At 31.6% G+C, this 24,524-nt stretch overlaps 1 protein-coding gene across 2 annotated transcripts in view; it reads right to left on the bottom strand.

Moving 5' to 3' along the window:
- LOC145280047 (RAB7A-interacting MON1-CCZ1 complex subunit 1-like) overlaps window positions 1-24,524 on the bottom strand; it is a 94,427-nt gene that overhangs the window by 20,596 nt on the left and 49,307 nt on the right. The window contains exons 1-3 of one of the 2 annotated variants that reach the window (XM_080131727.1): window positions 23,535-23,691; window positions 12,560-12,660; window positions 1,625-1,718 (exon numbers count right to left, since the gene is read on the bottom strand). In XM_080131727.1, the coding sequence (XP_079987853.1) occupies window positions 1,625-1,718; window positions 12,560-12,660; window positions 23,535-23,640 (301 nt within the window). In that variant the 5' untranslated portion in view covers window positions 23,641-23,691. Of the gene's footprint in view, window positions 1-1,624; window positions 1,719-12,559; window positions 12,661-23,534; window positions 23,692-24,524 lie in introns of those variants that run through there. The other variant, XM_080131728.1, reaches the window with a different exon arrangement.

The following is a 24,524-nucleotide window of genomic DNA, read 5'->3' on the forward strand; positions in this document are numbered from 1 at the left end:
TCTATATCTATATATATATATCTATATATATATCTATATATATATATCTATATACACACACACACACACACACACACACACAATTAAAATAAAAATTTTCCAATTTTGTATTCAAATATAGCTATTAATAGCACCAAGTTCATTTAGACAGCTTGATAGTGCAATACTAGAGCTATAAATACTTTTATAATGTACTGCTTCACTAAAAACAGACATTCTTATGCACATCTCGAAAAAGTTTCAGCTGTATTAACTATAGGAGTGTACAATTGTTTGGGCCTTTTCTTTTTTTATATAGTTTTCTGCAGGTTTTTATTATTCTTATACCAGTAGGAGCACTCATTATGCATAAATAACAAAAGTCAGACCGACCTATACATAGTCCATCTCATCCACTGTGATACATTCCCAATCTTAAGCTTATATATATATATATATATATATATAGCCTACTATCATATGCTACGCACCACATACATAATGTTTAGAAAGTATCCAAGTATTTTAAGAATTAATTATGCAATCTTGATCCAAAACAAAATAAATCCAATTTGTATATTTTATCACTTACTCCTCCACCGATGAGGATATTCAGTCAGTAATCAACTGCTATTGAATAAACTTGTAATACATTATCAATTTATAATGGATACTCAGCCAGGCTTATTTGTCAAACACTGCCTTATCAAAAGTTCTGCTTCCCATAACGTGACTGCTAACCACTTTTGAAGTTTGATATAGCTTGTTTTATGGTATATCAACACATTGGATTATTTAATGCCGAAACAAAAACATCTACCACAAATGATTTACTGAAGACAGTGATATTTTATACATTGTAAAGTTTAAGTTCAATACTTTCCAAACTGAATTATTCCATTAATGAATGTAAAAAATATAATTATATTTAAACTTAATTTCCGATCTCATAGATCACCGTGAACACACACCTAATGAGTAATATTGGGACGAGTAATTGGAATTTGAGGGGTGGGGGGTATAAGAATCGGTAAAAGTTGTCTAATGCCAAAAACTATTCTTTTAATTGTTGTTTCAAACTTCATTTACTATTGCTAGTTACTAATGACAAAATGAGAAATATTCAGATTTTAAACAAGCAGCAAGAACTAAAATCTATAAACCACCGTCCACAAGGTATTTTACATTTGCAGAAATATATATACACACATATTCCATGGATTCATATGGTAATCTAAAAATTAAACAAAAACTCATAGCTAAATATTTAGATATTGTAATAGAATTGGAAATGGTATTAGAATCAGGAAAAATATTGCAACTGTCTCATCACTAAGGCTAGGACAACAGCATATTTTTTTCCAAGTTTTGACTCAGGTATATATCCATTGATATCTTGTTTTTTTTTTTTTATATAGAGTGATGTGGTTCTCAGTTGATTAGTTGTATCTAACCATGTCAGATATATACTTGAGAAAAAAAACAAAATAGAAAAGAATATGCTGTTGTCACAGCGCTAATCACAAACTACAAAAAAAAAAAAAAAAAAAAAGGGGGGGGCTGACTTTGAGAATATGACAAAATCTCCATCATAAATTATTAAATGACAGGATACTTTTCTGAACACAGTTGTATACATACTTACTTAACAACTTTTCCACTTGACTTTGAGATTTCTCTTGTGGAAATTCTTCAGCGACCAGGATACTCTCTGTGTAGAAAGTGAAATCAAGCATAGCCTGAAAGTGATTACATATATGCACATCAATACAATTGCATCAGCCATTTTTTTTTTTCAAACTAAAAACAAGACAAACATAGAAATGGATTTGCATTGATCATTCTCCATGATTGACTCGATTATCTTCATGTAAATTCAATGAAATTACAAAAACAGCTAAATATTTACAGCACTGCTTCTAGGATGAAAATTACTAACTAGTTTTCAATTGACAAGATGAATCTCACTATGTTGGTTCTAGAAATGGTAATGTTAGAAAAATGCAGAGTAGTTTTGGAACCTTGTACGTCCTTAAAAAAAGGATCCTGAAGAAAGTGATCATTACCGGCTGATTACCTGGAAGTGTGTGATTATTTTATGCTAAATTTATGTGAAATTAATTCCCTACTCTAAAGTCTAAAATATATATATATTGTTTTTAATGATTTACTGGTTTCTTTTTCAAACTATTTACATGTAACCACCTATAAAAAAAAAAAAAATTTCATTTAAAAAAATCTCAATTTTTGCCAAATTAGCACAGTTTTATCAAACGTATTGATTTATGCAAAAGAAAAAAAAATAGTACTTTATGCAATAAAAAATGCACTACATGTTGATGTATCTTAATGCAGACCTTTATTTAACAAGACAAATTTCCATACTAGAACCAGCATCATAAATATTCAGCCATTTTCATTTTTCCAAAGATACTCAAGTTAACCATGGATAGTAGTCTCTAAAAAGTACCAACATAATTCACACTTATTTACACATTTTCCTCATCTTATTGGATACTATTAGCAAATATCTGCGCTTTGCGCAAGATTTTGCTATACGCTTGGGTATCTGCTTTGCAGATACCTGAGCATACAGCAAAGTCCCAACCATAACATTTGACCTTGAAAAATAGTGCGCACCATTCCTAGGTCAGAAACCATTATCATGTCAGGTTTTCTCATGATCGGTTCAGTGGTTTGGACTATTGAATATATATATATATATATATATATATATATAATTAGTGTGCACCATCCCTAAGTGGGTGACCATCATGCCAGGTTTGGTCATGATCAGTCCAGTGGTTTGGGCTGTAGAAGAGTTGTACACAAACACTACTATATAAGAGCAAGTAGTTAAAAAAAAAAAAAAAAAAGTTAACACTTTGAAAAAGAGTTAAAAACATTTGATTTGAAAAGAAACACTAAATAAGTGGATAGTACTTAATCTGCGGAGTTTCGAAGAAATACTTTCCTTCTCATCAGAGGGTAGGATTTAGCAAAATGCGGGATTGGATTTTCCTTGCAAAAGTATTTGATGAAACTACAAGTAAGTCAAAGATCTTACTTGATAACAAAAAATGAAGCAGAGGGAATAGGGTGAATAAAAAAGTGATTTCATGTGAAAGGATAGTCTGGTGAAGGGTAAAGTATCCAATGACGGTAAAATCCAAAAATCCAAATCCAAGAAAGTTAGTTAAATTTCCATTCGCACAAGTAAAATCCAAGCGAATCACGTAATTGGAAGAAATTATATATATCTTCACATTTTGGCCATTATACTCCTCAGCTACCTTTTACCATAATCAGGAAATTTCAAACTAAAACTTATGTAATCCACTGCAGTAGATCACATTCTGCATTCCATGCTTTTTTTTCATTTTTTTTACCAGTAGGTGAGGGTCATAATTTGAAGTAAAAAAAAAAAAATAAATAAATAAAAATAACTTAAGAGGAACAAAAGAAAAGAATGGTGATGTTTAGTAACAGAAACTGACTCTTGTCTAGAATTACTTCCGCATTAAAATAAACAAAAATAAGAAAAATCTGTATGATTTACATACCCGTGACAAAACGAAAATATATTCCAAAAATCATGTAAATTGATTTAGTAGTTTTATAATGAAAATCATTTAAGTAACTGATGAGAATTCACATAAATCTTGCAAGTTTGAATTATTGTTGAGTTATCTCAATTTATTTCTTTGTTTTGAAAATGGTGGATAAGACAGTCTTCAGTTACTCATACAATTTGATTTTCTTTATAAAAAGAAAACTCCCTGATCAATTTTTGTGAATTTTGGAATGTGATATTTTCAATTTATCACATACAGATGCTTTATTTTTGTCTTAATATAGGGGAGAATTCTGAAGAATAACAGTTTGCAAATCTATGCCTCACTTGTCCAAGTTTCAGTCATGAATGTCCAACAGTCTTTGTTTTATGATATGCAGGAACACTTTGGCGATTGTTTCATCAGTCAAACGGGTAACCCATATAGATACTTATCTGCGATTATCTCAAAGCAAAACAATCTCCAGATTACTTCTGAATTAAAGAGATGTCACAGTCCAAATTAGAGTAATGCCAAGAGAAATTTACACTTTGTATGCAGACGTATTCATCATTCTATGGCAATAAAACAAAGACTGTTGGCTATCCATAACTGAAACTTCGTGGACAAGTCAGGTAAAGACTGAAGTTTATTTAGGTGCTTCTACATTTATAGACCCATGATTTTTATAAAGTTACTCGGGTATGCCTAGCAGATGGGAATAACCGGAAACGGCCAGGTGAGCCTTAATAATAGGGGTAGGCTATAGAAACAATTTTTCAAATAAATGCCAAAAGTGGCTTATTACCTTCATTTATATGTAAATAGATGGGAACAAGTGATTTTGTTCAAAACGGGTCAAAATTGGAGGGTCGCTGGCTCCAAACGTGATTTGACTACGTCGACGCGTGAAAATGGTCCAAATTTCGCCCCCGAACACACTTAATCACTTATTGAAAGCCACAGGGTGTATTTTTGACTATAAATGCATTTGTATCATTAAATCTAACATTCCCATTGGCTATCCCACAAGTATAGGGTTTTTTAGGGTATTTCAGAGTCCAAAACGGGTCAAAATTACCCCAAAATTAGCCAAAAATGGTCGGAAATCATGGATTTTCCAAAATGCACCTCCCATGGGCCCAAAGACACCTCTACATGGCAGAAACTGTTGGGAAATGCTTGAAGCAGGCACTCTCCTAACTTTTGCACTGTTAATGAGGGGTATAAGGACCTTTAAAAGGGTCTAAATATGGCCGATTTAGCCAAAGAGAGTCAAAAAGTCCCTAAGAATCAACATAGGTTGTCAAAAAGGGGCTTAATTTGAGTTATAGATGGAAAATTACCAAATAAGGAAATGTTTTCTTTCTGTAACAATGCAATGGCATCTTTAAATAGACACGATAACATTGCATTAATTGTGAATTTGATTGAACTTTGCTTTCTTTTTCAGTTAGTAAAATGCAATGAACATGGCTGGTATAGCAGGGCAGACTGACGAAGATTATAATTACGACGATTGGACTTATCTTCTGCTTGATTCTCTTCCAACTGAGGCTGAATGTGTTCAAGCTGTGCAACATCATGCTGCCAAATATGGTACCATGACACAGAAAAATCATATTCACCAGTTCTCCTTGCGATTACTACAAAGCCTTTGGAAGTGATGTTCGTTATGTTACAATACCTGGGATAAAGCATAAACTTGATCGATCGCTAAAAATTTACAACAAAGATGTCTACAAAACAAAGGGTTCCAGATGTGTGAATATGATTAAATGGAAACGAGAGCACCATGTCCTTCTCAATATACTTTCAAAAGATGTGAATCCTGATGAATTTGATGTACATGAACGAAGATTCTTTGTCGATCAAAAGTCTCTCTCTCGCAAATGGCTCATTGACATTTTCCACGTCGATATGGAACATGAACGGTTTCTGGCAGAGCAAGAACTGCACAATCGTTTGGATTTGGACGATGATCAATTTGAAGTGGAGGATATAAGTGACCAATTGCCAGAGCATGATACCTCAAACAATTTGAACTACTCATTAAACAGATCGGGTACAATCCATAGCACTGTCCCATGTACCGAGATCGCCACCCAAACATATGTCATTTACAATCTGCGAACTGGTGCACGGAATTTCCAGGAGTCAATCAATGCAGAAAGGCAGAGAGTGGTTTGTTGGTATGACACGGGAGAAAATTGGGATTGATGAATACATTGTAGAATATTTGGAACCACTTCCCAACGACAATAGAAAGAAAACATGGCAGTATCCTTCCCGAATTGAAGAAGCAGAAGACATTGAAAATTCAATTTTTGTCGTGCAATGTCATTGGTGCATGGAACTTGACAAGACGAAAACCAGTATTTGTGCTAGAGAATAATGATGTGATTGACGAGCTCTTTAATGCATTATATTGATATTTTACTGTTGAATGATTTTAAAGTAATGTGAAGTGAAGCTGTGTCTTGAAATAACAAAATAATTCCTTTGCTAATTACTCATACCTTTTATCAAGTTATTCAATATATTGGTTACAAATCGAGAAATAGCGAATCGAGGGCCATTTTCATCAATTTTGGGGTAACTATGAGAACAATATGAATTCAGACTCTTCTTGGACAGCATTTTATTGACATTCAATGTTCAATTTACAATTAATTACTTTCTGAAAAGCTGATGTAGTAAAGTTACGATGTTTCTAAAAAGTATCATTGATGAATGAACTAATGATTCATATGTTATGTACCGTAAAGCGTAATTTTGTCATTTTTGGATTGTTTTGACCCTTTTTACATCCCCCAAAGATCTCTAAATACCCTAAATACAAATGGATAAGATAACAGTGTGGTTATTTCAGTCTTCCAACTGTAAAAAGCCATACAGGAGTGTTTATAGGAGTCCGATGAGATAATACCTGCATTTTGGGGATTATCCGTGATTTTCGTTCATTTTTGGCTAATTTTTGGGTAAATTTGACCCATTTTGGACCCTTAAGATACCTTGAAAAGCCCTATATAGGTGGGATAGCCAGTGAGAATGTTAGATTTAATGATATAGAGCCATTTATGGTCAAAAATTGCACCCTGTGTGGCTTGGGAGGTGCATTTTGGAAAATCCATGATTTCTGACCATTTTTGGCTAATTTTGGGGTAATTTTGACTCATTTTGGACTCTGAGATATCCTAAAAAGCCCTATACTTGTGGGATAGCCAATGGGAATGTTAGATTTAATGATACAAATGCATTTATAGTCAAAAATACACCCTGTGGCTTTCAATAAATGATTAAGTGTGTTCGGGGGCGAAATTTGGGCCATTTTCACGCATTGACGCGGTCAAATCACGTTTGGGGCCAGCGACCCTCCAATTTTGATCCGTTTTGAAAAAAAAAAAATCACTTGTTCCCATCTATTTACATATAAATGAAGGTAATAAGCCACTTTTGGCATTTATTTGAAAAATTTTGTTTCTATAGCCTACCCCTATTATTAAACAAAACACAGATGGCTACAATCCCTCACCTTCTCCATGTTAAGAATGGTGATGACCGCTGAAATTCACTAAGTAATACATTGGAAAAAATGTCTTAATATCCAGAAAACTACTTGTTGACCATTTCCGGTTCTTGCCATCATCTACCGGACACACCCAAGCAACTTTGTGAAATTCGCGGGTTGATAAATGCAAAAGTACCTTTATTTGTATCAAATTTAGGTCCAGCCTAAACTAAAGTTTATTTATATCAAATATGGTTGGATCTGTGAAAGGATTGTGAATTTTATTAAAAATTTCATGAGTAGCAATATTTGAGAAGGAGGAGGAGGGTCACCTTTTAGAAAAGATGGCAGGACAATGAATTGAAAAATAATGAATTCAGAAATAATGACTAAACAAATCTACAGTGACATTTTTGGCCTCAGTCTTGTTTTGTTTAATTTATCAGCATATCAAATTTTTTCAGGTCATTTAATACTGACTTCAGTCATTCTAGTGGAAAAAAAAAAGAAAAAAATATGCTGTGCTTAATGTCTTGTTTTCTTTATTCATGTTTTCTTCAGTTTTTACTTCAAGACATATCAACCCTTGAAAGTTTGTATAAATTACAAATTCTGTTAGATTCTGTTATGAATACCAGCTCCTTTTAAATATTAAAATATTTTTCATGAATTTACATGAAGATCAAGTTCTTGATGTGCCGTCCCCTTAAGTAATCCAATTTACCAAATTTCCACTATCAACGATTACTACAATATTGTCCCATTGACTACTGCACATTCATGAACAGTTATCCTCAAGTGGCCTCCGGGCCTTGATAAGTGGTGACTCCTACGTGTAAAAAAAAACTCCCTCAAGTTTGTTTTGTAATATTTTTGTTGAGAATGTTCTAGGTCAAGACAAATTGTTTATACATGACTTATCATATAGGTCTTATGCATGGTATGCAAACTGGAGTTGCTTCCTCAAAAGTAAGGAGTGATATTCATGTCCTATACAAAGTCTAGATAATATCACATGCTCAGAGCACCCTTTCCTGCCTTGACAGGATCCAAAACTTGCTTCGAAATCTAGTGGGCAATATTCTCTTCTCACAACTACCTCTTTAGTTCAGAAGAGATATGGCAAATCCATCTCTGCTCTATCATTTTTATGGCAGGTGCTCAGCTGAGCTTCAATCTATGCCCCCCGCCCAACATTTATCGCAAACCCTTGTCTGGTTACAACCGCTGCTAATATAACATTGCAGGAACAAACAAAAAAGGAAAAAAGAAAAATCTTACTTTTTTCTTTTCAAAATGCAAGTGAAATACATTTGTAATTCCTCCAAAACAATGTTATATTTCCAACGTGTTTTTTCTTTTTTTTTTCTCTCTCTTACACACACACACACACACACACACACACACACACACACACACACACTTTTTAAAAAGTCTTAGTCTCCCCACCAACAGATAATAGCGGCAGACAGTGATTTCTCGCTCTTATGTTTACACGTCTATCTACCCTGGTGCGCGCTGTTTCTCCCTCGGTCATGCACGGGGTGTATTTTTCTTTTTATTGATGCAAGCTAATGCTAATTTGCATACATGCTTTAATGGCTGCTGCTATTTTCACTGGTCAGCTATCCTTTGGCTATTGATTTACACAAACTCTAACAACTCCCCTTACTCTATCTGTGCCTAAAACGAAAAGAAAACTCCATGAGAAAAGCTTCTTTCCTAGAGCTGCATATCTAGGAAACAATATCATAGGGCTCCTTTCCAGCCGATTATAACATGGTCATCATTCATATCTTCAATGTGTTCCTTTATTCTAAGTAATTTATCGTTGATGAAGAAGTTACACATCTCCTGCACTTATTTGATATTTGTTGGTTTTAACTTGTAGGAATTTTGCCCTTTGTAGGTTCTAATTCATTGAAGTTAAACAATGTTCAGTCTAGCCAGTACCAGATAATTGACCGTTTGCAAATACTAGGTGCTATATGTATTCATATAAATGCGTATAATACCTCAGGGAGGTGAACGCCCTCACCAGGTCACCATTAGACCAAGTGTAAGCCCTGTTAGCCTCCCTTTGATATTTTGGAGGGTCACCATTAGGGTTGGGACGATCAATCGGAAATATCGGTATTTTGGGGGATATCAGAAAATTTGTGCATATTTTCCAATGCCAAAAACGATTCCTTTATTTAGCTTTTGATTTGATTTTGTTCAAAACAATGTTCCACTGTTGGTAGTAATAAATATTTATTTTCAATTACTAGTAAAACTAAAATTTATAGATCATCTTCCCTCTCAAGTGTGTTTTTATGCTTACGAATAGGTATCCCAAACTAGCCTAGTTTAGGATGCGAAAACTGGTAAAGTTAATTTCCCTTAACTTCAACTTGCAATATCTCGTTTATTATTTGTGCTATTTTGATAAAGTTTGGATTTAAATAAAATTTAATCTTTTTTGCTTTATAGATATATAATTTGTTTTCTTGTGTTTAATAGTTTTTTTTCCAGGTTACTTCAAGTTATGTCACTAATTTTGGTGAATGCGGCTTTATTTTATTTACACAAAATATTGATATTTTTCAAATTTGGTGCACACGATATTGTAAGTCTCTAGGTATAAAAAAATAGTACCATTTTAAAGAAAAATGGTCACTTATCAATATGGTGAGCTTAAAGGGTTTTTAAGTTGTTTTTCACAAAAAAATCCAACTTGAAAACTTCAGTGAAAGAAATATGAAAAATTCAATTGAAAAAAATCCTGAAAATTGCAGTTTTGTAGAGAAATATCCCCTCTTGAATAATCTGTTAGTGTCATATTACTCATTATACTCATAAATCAAGGAGCGCCACTAATAAAAGTGTACCTACACAGATTTACAACTTAATGCCAAGTGACCAAAGTATCATCACGAAAATCAACTGTCAGCACGAATGAGCCTGAGCCGCACGACCCAACGAAAACAACTTGTTTCACTATGGATTTGTTTTTGTTTATTTAAAAGTTATAGAAAGTTATTGTTTAAAATAATATTTTTAGTGCAACAAGTACGTAAATAAAAGAAATGAAAATTTACAATGTAAAAAATAATTTCAATTGTTTATATCTTCTTTCAAACTTTCAGATGTTCTTTGCTTTATCTTCTTTCGGTTGGATAAACTTCAGCATTGTAAAATTATCTTTTAAAAATTAAATTGGTACATTTTAAACAAAAAAAAAAAAAAAAAAAAAGTGCCTTATTTTTTTGTTTACTTATTTCTCTTATGTTCTTATGCATTTGTTAAATTATTTTATTTTTTATTAGACTGTATAGTTACATTACTTACAAAAAAAAAAAAATTCACAAAATATAGATCGGTTTTAAGTTACATGCAACAAGTCATGTGTAAATAAAATTAATTTCACGTAAAAATGTGCATTTTTATTGTTTATGTTCTATTGAACGTTTTTGATAAATTTGAAGATTCTGTAAAATTATTTTTTAATTACACTGTACATTAATTAAAAAATAACTGAAAATATTAAGTTATGTGCATGTGGCGCATAAATGAAAAAATTAACTTCATTGTAAAATAATTTAATTTTTTTAATAATTCCCGAGACGGTACTTCTACAGTTTATCACCAAAAATGGAGACACCATTTTTTTCACGCACGTTATTAAAATCGGGAGAAATCAGCATTTTAAACTATGACCGAAGTTAGAAATAACAAAAAAATTAACCTGATATTAATTACTTCTGGAAAGAACTATGAAAAAAAGTAAATGAAGAAAATGAAAGAACATATCTGTAATTATTTAATTGAAAATGTTTTGATTTAATTAATGAAAATGGGGAAAGTTTTTCATGAAATTTATAGATATTTTTATCATTGAAAATGACATTTCATAATTGTCTAAACTGGGCAAGCGCCAGTTGAAAACCAAAACATTTACTGTATATCAAAATATAATTGTAAAAACATTTATTGAAAAGTTTGCATAATAAAATATAATTTTAGTAAAACAATTTTGTAACGAAAGCAACATTGGATTTTTATAAAATAGACCCCCCCCCCCCCGAACAAATAACTTTAATGAAAACTTTTTTCGATTAAAGCAACTTTAAAGGGTCGACAACAAATTAATTTAAATGAAACTGAAAAATAATTATCTAGTTTAATTTTTTGTTATTTATTTCATACTTCAATCATAGTTTAAAATACTGATCTCCCTCGGATTTTAACGACAGGTGCACGAAAAAAAAAACAAAAAAAAAAACACGTCTCCATTTTCGGTGATAAACTGTAGAAGTACCCCCCCCCCCGAGACCTATATGTTCTATCAGGTGCTTTTGATAAACTTGAATGGAGATATCTCAAGGTTGTGTTAGGTGTCAAAATCAACACCAGTGGAAATAAAGTTCAACTAGAAGCTGCTCTCTCTGACTACTTAAGAAATCCAGTTGATTAATTTCCACCTCCAAAGCAACAAGAACAAAAAAGAATAAGTCCCTTAGTGAATCTGTTGAACATTTAAATAACTCCTGCAGTTGTGATGAAGAACCATCTCAGGATATCTTCAGTTATGAGCATCAAGGACAAGGAGTTGCTGTCTACAATGACACCAACTTTACATTGGCCAAGTCATTGAGGTTATATCTGCATTCAGCGCTGTAATAAAATTTTTTATTGCAAACCAAAAGTAGATAAGATTTTTTTCTAATGCCTTTGTCAGATGACATTGCACAGGTACAATCAGCATTTGTTTACAGTTGGGTTTGGAGGTATTGCCAGTTTCAAGTGATGGTAGGATTTGAAGTGTTCTTGAGATATCTACCATAGCAGAAGCATATGAAAGAATAGAGAGAAAATCAATAAAGAAAGGAATTGTACTAAGACCTCTGCCTGCCTACTACCACTTTTTTTTTTTTTTTTTTGCTCACACACCATATTTCATTACATAAAATAGAATAGACAAAAAACGTCTATTTTTGATCCTTTCCAACTTACAAAAAATTTTATGAATTGTTCAAAACCAGTTAGATTAATCTATCCCTGAAGATGATTCCAGAAGGATTGGTAAGTACTCAGACTTACAATAAATATGCCAGAAGTGAAGACCGTTATTTGGAAGAGATCAATAGAATTAATAAACAAAAACATCTATTTTATGAGAGATATATAGTTTTGATCTCACTACTATAGATTAGGTTTAATATAATAATCAATAGAGAATGATTTATAATAATTAACATGCAATCTGCATGAATTAAAATATCATTAAGCGTACCTTACGACCAGGCAGCGCCAAGCAGCCTGCTAGTATTTCAGAATATTAAACAAATTCAAAATGAAACAATATTTTAGGGGAAAGAAAAAAATCATTAAGTATCATCCAAAATTTGTATCCGACACTTTTCTGCGAACTTCAAGTCACCTGTTCCTTCAATTTACCTATACATCTTTTGTGAGATTTTTTAAAGACATGAGATTGATTAAAACGAGATGCACAATACAAACAAATTCTTACCTGGACATATTGTTGCAACTTAGTTTCAATAGATGATGTTGCTTTTTCTAATAAACATTGCTTACACATATTCTGGCATTTATACAATGGTTCCTTGTTCCCTACAAAAATATAGAAAATAAAACACGTTTGTAAAATGCATGAAAGAGATAATCTAAAGAAAATTCATTAAAAGTTGATCTTGGAATCTTGATTAACTGATAATTTGTATATTGTGAAGGGTTGAGGACATGTGTTGCATGAAGAGAAATGGATTCTTATTAAAAAAAAAAAAATAAAATAAAAATCTGGAAGGTATATGTACTCATGAGAAAACAAAAATGTCATATTCCAAAAATCATGTAACTTGATCAAGTAGTTTTATTAAAAATCAAATTTTATGAGCAAGCAAAGAGAAATTGTCTTGCATCACCATCTTGAAGAAACAAACTAGAACTATAATTCAAACTTACAAGATCAACTTTGTAATACCTACGATTTCTTATTCACTTAAAAATCTTTAAAAATGATTTTCTTTATAAAAATAAAATTACTTGATCAATTTATGATTTTTTTTTTTTTTAACATGATCTTTTCATTCCATCAAATATTTTTCTGTATTTTCAGATACTTGTACACATAAGCAAAACTGATGATGAAAATAAAAATTGAATGAATTACTAATATATAAATATTTATTAATCCATGAAATTTATGGATATTAATAAGTTTTTATTTTTTATCATTCCGTCAGTGTTTGAATTTTTTGTGGATATTGTAATTCATTCAATTTTTATTTTCATCAATTTTTGTTTTTTCTTTTAATTGTTCTATCTAGTATATTGAGCTTTTTATTATCGATAAGTTCTAATATAAAAGATAAATATATATATATAAGAAAGAGACAAAGCAGGAGGAAAAAAATTTAAAAATTATGTTACATAAATTACATAAAATATTCAGATAATACATTGTTTTTTTCAAGAGTAAAATGATTTGCAAATTCTAAAACCTAAATTGCTGAATCTGACACTCCCTTAAGAATTGTCAATAGAAAAGCCAGACGATTATATGAAAAACTTGTTTCTCATGTGACAGCAACCACCATTCAAAGATACGGAATTAAGATTGACACATTTACAAAACATACGAAAATATGAAAACATTAACCACATTAAATGTAACCATTTCCATTTTATTAAGTTTCCTCCTACCCCAAAGGGAGATTGGTGTAATTTAAACAGAAAATAAATGTAACTATTTTAGAAAACGCGATATTAAGGAGGTTAAAAGTGTGTGTGTGTATGTATATATATACACACACACACATATATATATATATATATATATATACACACACACACACTAGCAGACTGCCTGCCCTATCATAAAATATGCTTATATATATATTTATGCAAAGTTTGTATTTATCATTATAGAGCCAATTTTTCATTGATTATTATATTGTACTTAATATATAGTAATGATTTAAAGAGTTAATAAAAACAAAAAAGGAATTCCTTTGGTGCTATCAGCTAGAATTGAAACCATAACATTTAGCTTTCCAGTGGTATTCGCTACCATCTGAGCTTAGACTTCAAATTAACCGACTTAAACATAAATATGTACGCATGCGTAAAGGATACACATTAGTTTGATTTACACCTGCTAGATTCCAAGTTTATATTTGCTTTAATAGAAAAAAAAAATTTACAGGAGTATAGATTTCCCAATCTTAACCATTTATGTTGATGAGGAGACAACATTCTAAAAATATTTCAAGATTTCATTTGTAAATATTAAGTGAATAAATGCATATAGTTTCCGAAACGATCGTACACACAATTTGATTTTATGTTTCTTCCTATGAAGCAGATTAATAATTGTTAACCTTTCATCCTTTCTCTCTCATATATATATATAACAGTATATTTCAAGATCCAAATATTTTTTTCATGTAAAACATTTCCTCCAGCATGTTAACATTTTAGTACATTTTTTAGATCAGTTTCTTTGTGCAGAAACAAACGATTATGTCAATACCATCTCTTTTCGTGCATATACTCTTCAGAAAAATTAGAAATACTTTGCTTAGAAAGAAAAAAAAAATGCATGACAATACAATGCTGCAAGAAGAAAAAAGTTCATAGAAAACTCAATGTCATATGTTTGTTCCGGCAGCCATATGCAAATAATGAAAAACCAAAATTATTTACCTATTCAGGAACGTTTTGTCTTCATTTTAAGACTTCTTAGCAAGGATTGATTTGAAGAAGTAAAATACAAGCACAATACTTGAAAAAATTTTTCACATCACAAAGCATCAAATATTTTTAGATATTGTATTTGTACATACACACTAGCAGACCACCCGACATGGCCCGGTTGTAAAATACTATATTGGACCTAATATATAGTAAGGATTTAAAAAATGACTTGTGCGTCACCAAGAATTGTAACCAAAACGTTTAGCTTACAATTTACTTTTATCTTGGACGTTAATGTCTGAGCTATGAAGACATTTTTACTGCAAGGCTAAAAATTAAAACATGAACCAATAGCTATTATGCATGACTATTTGTAATGCTATTCAACCTTCACCTGACAATTTTCACTCTTTTTACACTGATTTTCCCAAGCTAAAACCCAAATATAAAGTTTCGCATGAGTTTGAATACCCTATGTATTAAGTTTCATGTCTAGACCAAAAACTGACAGGAGTTTGGTAGGCAAAATATGTTAAACATACATATATACACATATAAATATATATGGAAAGAGGTTTGTGTTTACTATAACCTTTTTACACAAATACTACGTAAGTATAAATCATGTAGAATATCTGCATGAATATAATTACATATAATAACTAAAGATGATTACTGAATAAGAAAACAAAATAGGAAATAAAAAAATTTAAAAAATTTTTAATGAATGTTTAAAAGAGTATGCAAATTAGCTAGAATTTTTGCGGTTCCAATGCAATCCCACCACCCATAAAGTTGTACTTTGTTTTTGAATAAATGGGAAAAAAGGGTTAATATGAATATCAATACACAAAGAAAAAAAAAGTTTATAGGAGTATATAAACACACAATTTATTTTATATATATATATATATATATATATATATATATATATATATAGAGAGAGAGAGAGAGAGAGAGAGAGAGACATAAATTTACACTGGTTTTGATTATAAAAGGAGATTTTATGGTTTTATATTGTACTAGTAGTATGTCCATTTCCTTTTTAATGACAACGTTTGATCAACAAGGATTGATTGAGAACACCTATATACTTTTGCATCCAGTTCATATCATTGCCTTTCCAATTTTTTTTTTTTTTTTTTTTTTTTTTTTCCACAATTCTTGATTTTGGAGGTGGGGTTCAAGGATGTATTAGTTGGGAATGTCTAATGTTTTTAATCCCCTTAAGGCATCCTCAGTATTTACCTGAAATCCATGAAGAACCCTATGCACTCCTGCTTCAAGAATTTGAATTCATTACTTATATCTATATTCTTATTTCATTTCTATCCTTTTTTAAGTTATAAATAAAATAAAGTAAAAGACTACTTCCTTTTTATGAATGTCAAGTGTGAATGTAGACATACAATTATGCTGTACTTGCTTTGATCAAAATGCAATATACTTATTTGAGTGCACTAGGTTTAAGAATTTATGTTTATGGGGGTCCATTTTCAAAACATTAGAAGTTTGTGAACAAACGGATAGACAATAGCTTCAACTCTTTATGTGGAAAAATATTTTTCCTTTTTTTCATCTCATCTGGTACTCAAATATTTTATATTTTTTCATACTTAAAAAAAAGCTTGTGCATTTTTAGGTATCATTAAAAGTACTGTATGTATATATTCCATATAACTACAAATTTTTATGCATCTAGTTTCAGCATTTCAGTGATCAATAGGCGAGGTAATAAGCTTTGAAAATATAAGTTAAACAGAATTTTCCACAGTACATAAACAAAAAAAAAATGCAGTAACATCAATTCCATACAATAGTAAATCCTCTCAAGAATGAAACACAAAAAATTCTGTGTAACATAATTGTCATATATATTTCCCAAACCTCTGGGCTTGGAGGGGAGACTTAAATTTGCTGCTATGGTTTCAAATGATCTGAAATAACAGCAAGGGGAGACTTGATTCCAAATATTTCTCATATCTTATATCTTCCCTCTTTTGGAAATAGGGAACGATTATGAATATCTCCTGTATCAAATAATCCTCATACACTGTGCAATTTTATGTATGAAAACTAAAGAGGGGAGACATAACATTAGAAATATTTGGAATCAAGTCTCCCCTTGCTGTTATTTCAGATCATTTGAAACCATAGCAACAAGTTTTAGTCTCCCCTCCAAGGCCAGAGGAACACAAAGACTGAGACTAGTAATATCATGTCTGTGAGAGGGAGGGTGCAAAGAAGAAAGGTTACAGCCAATCAAATTAGATATGTTTCTGTGTATGAAGAACCCTCAAATGGAAGAGTATCACCAAATCAATATAACAACTGTACTCCATACATAGTAGACTTGTAGAGATTGAAAATCATCTCAGATATGAAAAAGTGTTTGAAGTGAGAGAACCAATTTTATAGGATGTAGAAAGAGCAATGAATACTTTGGCCAATATTTAAGGAAGATAGGGTCACTGCATACACATAGGTCATTCACCCTGACCTTTTGTGTAAATTGGGAAGCAGAGAAGGGGGTTGTCTGAAAGATTTGATGTGATATAAAAAAAAAGTTTCAAGGTTGATTTTTTTTCTCTCTTAAGAATCTCAGGAAGAAAGCCACACCTACGATTGAAAGACGAGCTATCTTAAAAGGATTAAATAAAAGGTGTAAAATGCTTTTGACTTGTGATGGAGGTATATATTTAATTACTGCCCACATCAGCAATATGTGGCACAAGGCCGGAAAGTGGGAACCCCACAGGCTCCTCTAAAGAAGGGGCACTCCTGCAATTTTAAAAATTGCCTGAGTAACCCCGTCGGCATTCCCTGGTCAGGGCGCCTCAGGCAGCAAGCAATAAACTTGCCCCACCGAAAAGCCCGGTGGCAAAGCCTGGGAGGGTAGACCTCCTAGGTATTACCCAGGCGGCGTACCTCAGTCCAACAGGTGCTGGTTCCCGGCCCCTCACCTGTTGGGCTGAGTGTCAAGTGACGAATCCTTGACTTGTACTACCCTGTCTCCATGTAGCCGCGTGACGCCGCTAGGAGACCTTCCCCATCAGGCAAAGTGGTGGGGGTACGAGACGAATGGATTCGCCAATCATTTTTATAACCAACAGCTGTGCTAAACAACAAAATTATAAAAATTGTTGAATTTTGGATTCAATCAGTTCGCCGTTTGCTATGCCACGAACCACATTTGATTCTTGGTCGCCATCTTGGTTACTGATCTGAACTATGCCGCCATCTTTGTTCACCGCAAAGTCTCAAAACTTGACACATTTTCTACCCCAATTCACCACCGAAAGCAAGTCAACTTCTAGATCAGCTGCATATTTCAACTGATCCTATGATTTTCTTGGTTTTTTTTTTTTTTTTTTTTTTTTTTTTTATAGCATATCAACCATTTTCGGGTTACTTAATGCCAAACCCAATAATTTTGAAAAAGGTTTTGTTTCAAGTTCTTAATATATTCAAATATTTATTCATGGTGTTTGGTTTGCTTTTTTTTTTTATACAGGAAAATTGTTTTTGTAGAACATGATTGAGTTTTGCAAAGAGAAGGGGGGAAAAAAAACAATAGCATTAATGTTTGGTGCATTTTAGACCTGAAAACCAGTATCTTCAAACCGTGATCTGTTTAGTACTATCCGATAACAGGAAATGAAGGTTTTGATAAACTCAGTACACTTATACCCCTTAATTTAAACACTTCCAACCAACCCAACTAGAAAAAAAAAAAAAAAGTGCATATCTTCACTGTAGAGGTCTCTAGATGCCAGAAAAATTTCTACTCTAACAGATTCTTTCATCTGACCAGCTTGTCTTTGGAATTCCTTTTCTGTTCCATGTTTCCTAAACTGTACCAAGATTTGCTGCCAAACCCCACTTCTTCACTGTAGAGATCTCTAGATGCTGGAAAAATTTTACTTTGATAGTCTGAAGAAAAAATCCTATTTGCTTTTTGAATTACCTTTCTGCTCCCTGTTTACCCCCCTCCCAACAGTAAAAACTGCCCACCTAAACCCAACTTCTACTATAAGTAGCCCCTTACAATACATGACAAGGCCATTATTTGGCATGCATAAATAATTTCAAAATTAATTTAAAATTCTTAGATTTATTGTGAAATAATTAATCTCATTCGTTCAAAACTGGTTTGGGTTATTACACTATAATCTAACTTAAAAATAACTTTAAAAGAAAAACTTGTCTGTCAAATAATCAATTTAAAACTAGTAATTAAAGTTATTTTTAGTCTCTCAATTAGTATTTAGGTCGGTTTAAAAAAAAAAAAAAATGGAATTCGTGCAATATATATATATATATGTTTAAAGAAAAAATAGAAAAAACCGAATGAAATTATTAAAAAATCAACGTTTCGTCCTTGTTTCAGAGGACATCTTCAGGATAATTGGAATAAAAATGTGATAAAAGAAAAAGTCATAGATCGTGCGAAAAAAGACAGTTTTTTAAAATCCAAACCATGTCGGGAAAGGACGAATATGTCCGTTTTTCTTTGAATGTTTCAGGAAAATGAGTAGTTTCGCAGAAGAAGAAAAAAAAAAAAAAAAAAAAAAAAAAAATGTACATATTTATTTTAAATGCATTTTAAAAGTGTATATATAGACATCAAACAACCTTCCCATACGCACACATATTCGTCCTTTCCCGACATGGTTTGGATTTTAAAAAACTGTCTTTTTTCGCACGATCTATGACTTTTTCTTTTATCACATTTTTATTTCAATTATCCTGAAGATGTCCTCTGAAACAAGGACGAAACGTTGATTTTTTAATAATTTCATTCGGTTTTTTTTATTTTTTCTTTAAACATAACGTCAACCACCGCTGGTATATTTTTTCATTCCTTATACATATGTATGTATATATATATATATATATATATATATATATATATACATACATACTAAACAAAGCACTCAATTCCCTTGGCCAATATTTACCAAAATTAGGGTGACTGCAGACACCTCGGTTATTCACCCTGACCCTTTGGTATAAATCGGGAAGCGATTGTCTGGGAGAAACAAGCTGCTTTTTGTCTCCTAACCCCTCTATTGAGATATATAAAAACAGTGATCTATCACTAGTTGTGTTTAGTCATCGATTTTATATGATCGATGAATTTTTCCTTTTTTTAATTTTATTTTTGAAATTCACTTGCGTTTCGGATTTTTTTTTTTTTTGTATCACTATTCTCATTATATTCACAACATTTCGGCCGATGTAACCTTAAGATGCATCTTGGAAACGACGTAATGATTTCTATTTTAACTTGCCTATCCACGAGGACAGAGTTAGACATAAGATCTGTTTTCAAAAATGTGTGTGCGGGATGGATGGACCAGCCTCCTCTCTCAAACAGGGCATTCTGGATTGGGGCAAAAATTATAATTACTTCAGTCTAGAAAGATCTTACAGAACAGATACTACATCCTGATCTCAGCTGGAAGGGCGAGTGGTTCCTGACGGGAACTTTATGGTTGAACTTGAAAATTCAGTAGAAAGTGGTTTTGATGATGTCAGGCATATATGGTTCTGTTTAGTACTAGTAGGTCCATCCTCCCAGGCTTTACCTTCTCTCTGGGAGGAGAACAGTTTTTGCTAATCGCCTGAAACGGTTTTGATGTTAAATATACAGTATTACAGTATCCTTTGATCATTAAATTAATTCAACCAAACCGTTATTAAATTGTTATAGTAATGTTTAATCTCTATAAAATAATTGGACATAAGAATTTTAAAGGCAGGGTAAAATACCTCCAAATTCCTCACATTTCGAAGGGTCACCAAGTAATTTTTTTTTAACTAAAAGGTTAGAAATGCTGATTTGTTTATGAAAAAAAAAAAAAAAAAAAAAAAAAGTCGGCAGATTGGTAATTTTTTAATATGTCCTTTACAGCAAAAATATAACGCAGTTTTAACGCACTTAATTGTCATGTCGGAAATAGTAATATATTCAAAAATTACGAAAATTCATCCAGTATAACAACTTGCGTTTTTAGTACAAGAAAAAAAAAAAAAAAAAAAAAAAAAAGTATTGCTAAAGCTAAAATGTCGTTCATGTCGTAATCTAAAAATTTGCGTTCAGAGTTATGCCCCCTGTGTGTGGACTCTTCGTCTACTTTATAACACCTAAGAAAAATACAATTTTACCCAATTTTCCTTAAATTACTTTTAATTATAAGTAACTTTCTAGTCGAGAAAATTTAATATTTGGCTATATTACTATTTAACAATTAAGTACGTAAAATTATTTTTGCTTAAAACGACATATTTTAAGAAAAAAAATCAATCTGTGGACCAATCTTAACAAGCACCCCCCCCCCCCCAAAAAAAAACTTAATGCACTTCTGATGATTAAATTTCGTAATTTTTTTTTTTTTTAAGTTCTTATTTTATGTGCTTGCCTTTATTTAATTGACATCAACTATTGGGTTATGGGTTACTTCGCCAGTTTTATGGATCATACCGAAATAATTATTTAGAAACCGATTTTTTTTTTTTTTTTTTTTTTTTTTTACACGAGGAGTGGGTTTTGTTAATGCTGTTGCTGTACTATAACAATTAAAAAAAAAAAAGATACCGGTAAAGATTGAATTCAACTTGAAAATCCTATCTAAGAAAAAAAAATAAATAAATAAAAATAGCAGGGTCCGTAAATTGCAAAAGTAGTTCTATTCGATTACTAGTAAATAAAAAGAGGATTAGTTATATTGACAGGAAAAACACGCACGCGAAAAGCGGTTATACAATTGATATAAAGATTAAACCACAAACCTAAACGAATTTTCAAAGTATTTCACCCCATTAGAGTACAGACAGCACTTACAGCAGTAGTATTTTATTTTACTACTGCTCAGTAACATATCGTACGTTTGTTTTTCACTCAAATCATAAAACCATTTTTTTTTTTTTTTTGAGTCAGAGTAAAGAAAGGGACTAGTTTTTATTTTTACGAATTAAAATATGGAGGTTTATGCTAAGTATTTTGTTTTATGAATTAATTTTTATTTCCTTGTACTTTAAACAACGTTGCCGAGTTCGACATAAAAAGGGCACTGGTTTGAAAAGATGCCCATAAAAAGGGGGTCGGAGGTTACATCGGACGAAACGTTGCCAAGATGACAAGTGTACTTATCCATTTTACTGCACTAAGGTCATATAGAAAGCCATTCTTAACATGGGGAGGGATGAGCGTTTTGCATTTTCACCTAACAATTTAATAAACAAAAATATCGTAAAGATTAAATTTAACTTGAAAATATTAATAACCCGGTAACATAAATGCATAAGCATCCAACCAATATGAGAAAAATAATCCGAATATTTAATAAAAAGTTTAGCGTTTATAATCTTTTTTTTTTTCTTTTTCCGTTTAATGAGGCAACTTTTTTTTAATGGCCAGCTCTTTTTGGCGAAGTAAAGGACAATATTTGATGAAAAAGATTAAACCAAATTAGAAAGTTAGATTAAGATTTTAAAACTACGTTGTACGTCTTAATTTATTAATAATAGAAATTAGCTTTAGAGTATAAAAAAAAGGGGAGGGAACACGGAATTTAAAGTATTTTTTTTTTTTTTTTTTTTTTTTTTTTTTACTAGCATAAAAAACGTGACAATTAAAACATTTTATTTCAAAGATGAAAAACTAAAATGTTTGGCTTGCTGTAAAGGAAAAAAAAAGATAAAAATACTAATAGCTGACATTTGTTTTTATTGTCAAGCGATGAAAAGGAAGTTTCATATAAATTTTAGTTTAAATTGTAGAATTCATTATTCTAGGATATCGATAAAAAAAAAAAAAAAAAAAAAAAAAAAAAACCAACTTGTTAAATTTATTTGTTTCTCCTGGTACTTGTGCAGAAAAGGTACCGTGCTTTTAAAGTTAAATTCAAGTTTTACAGGATCTTTTGTTTATTAAATAGTTACAAAATATCCTCCCTCCACGTGTTAATAGGTTTCAGCACGGTATCTTCTCTGCATAAGTAATCCCTAAAATTGTTGAGATATGAAGTTTAAATAGTTTTCTTTTTGTTTTTTTGTTTTTTAATAATTTCTCCTATTAAGTTGTTTTCGTTCAAAATTTGGGCCATACCTAAAACAAAAAACAGTCGGCATCTGGCACAAATCCTACACTGGAGTCAGGCTTAATTAGGGGCTCGACCTTTGGGTTAGAATAAATTATTCTTTCGATCCTAGAGAAGGGCCAAGGGGATAATCCTTGGGATTACCACCTTCTTCGGGGCGGGAGGTTTGATTAGTTTATTGGCGGTCGCCTGAGATAACCCCTACAGCACAATGCCGACAGGTCTGTTCTCAGCTATATTTTTTTTATAATCTTCCAGAGTGTTCTTTATTTGGGAGAAGGGCTCCCTTTGCTCATTAAAGTGATTTACAGTGGTAACCGGAAAAATAGTTATAAAAATAAAAAAATGTTTTTAAAACGTGCATCGCGTAACACTTCAAAACATTTACTATTTTAAACAAGTTCAAATGGAAATTCAATGCAATGCATACAGCGAAAAAACAAAAAAAAAACACACTAAAAGAAAGAAATCAAGCACGTGTATATATATATATATATTTTCCAATGATATTATATTATCACGATGTGTCAACATGACGGACTTTACACAAACTAGTGTTTAAAACAGTGTGGTTGTTTTTAGTATCTTTTTGTTTGTTTAGTTTTGTGGTCTTTTTTTATGATTCGTAACAAAAACAAACATGACAACAACGATTAAACAATTTATCCTGAGAAATAGATTTACCCCGTTGTATGTCTTGAAGTGAGTCGAGCAGTCGTGAACAGTCGAGCGACAGCGCCTGAACAGCTGCAACAACCACCGCATCCATCGTGGTGATATTAGTAGCCATTTTTCTGTTTAGTCCGCCGACCACGTGACCCAGACCTCTGCCACTACCACTTCAAGCTGATTTATATAGAAATACATTACCCAATAAATGGGAAAAACGGATAAACAAAAATAAGATAAGATTTTTTTAGTTCTTGTTTAGAATTCAACCTAATTAAAAAAAAAATTTTTAATAGAAAAGAAACACACACACACACACACACACACACACACACACACACACACACACAGAAATCTTCATAATGTACGTACCTGTCACGGAAATGTCATATTCCAAAAGCCATATAAATTGATCAAGTAGTTTTATTTATAAAGAAAATCATTTCTAAACGATTTAAATCGATTAATGTGAAATCGGTGGCATTACAGGGGCTGATATCGCAACTTTGAATTATTGGAGACTTATCTGCCCTTGTTTTTTTATTTCAAGATGGCGATGCGCGACAGTCCCTGTTTGCTTACTCCTAAAATTTGATAAATATTATTTGTTGAATATTTGTTTGTTTTAGCTTTTAACACATTTTTTGTCCAACACAAACCAGTAAATTGATATATGATAAAATTACAATGTGTGTGTGTGTGTGGGGGGATATCTTTGACTTTCGATCTAGTCATTGGCCGAGTACAAAACACAACACTTGCATTCGCAGAGTAATAGGAACGATGTACCACAGAATGTATTTACCTAGAGAATTTATCACAGGTTCCATTCGACTTATCACTTAAAAGTATTGGAAACGATATACATTAAGATTCATCAACCTCATGTAGATGGACAGAAAATCTTTGGGACCTTAGTGTTAGTCCTGTTAACGAGTCTCCAATTATATATATATATATATATATATATATATATATATATATATATATATATATATATATATA

This window comes from Euprymna scolopes, chromosome 7, assembly GCF_053919585.1.
Source record: "Euprymna scolopes isolate OS-2025 chromosome 7, ASM5391958v1, whole genome shotgun sequence".
Taxonomy (NCBI): domain Eukaryota; kingdom Metazoa; phylum Mollusca; class Cephalopoda; order Sepiida; family Sepiolidae; genus Euprymna; species Euprymna scolopes.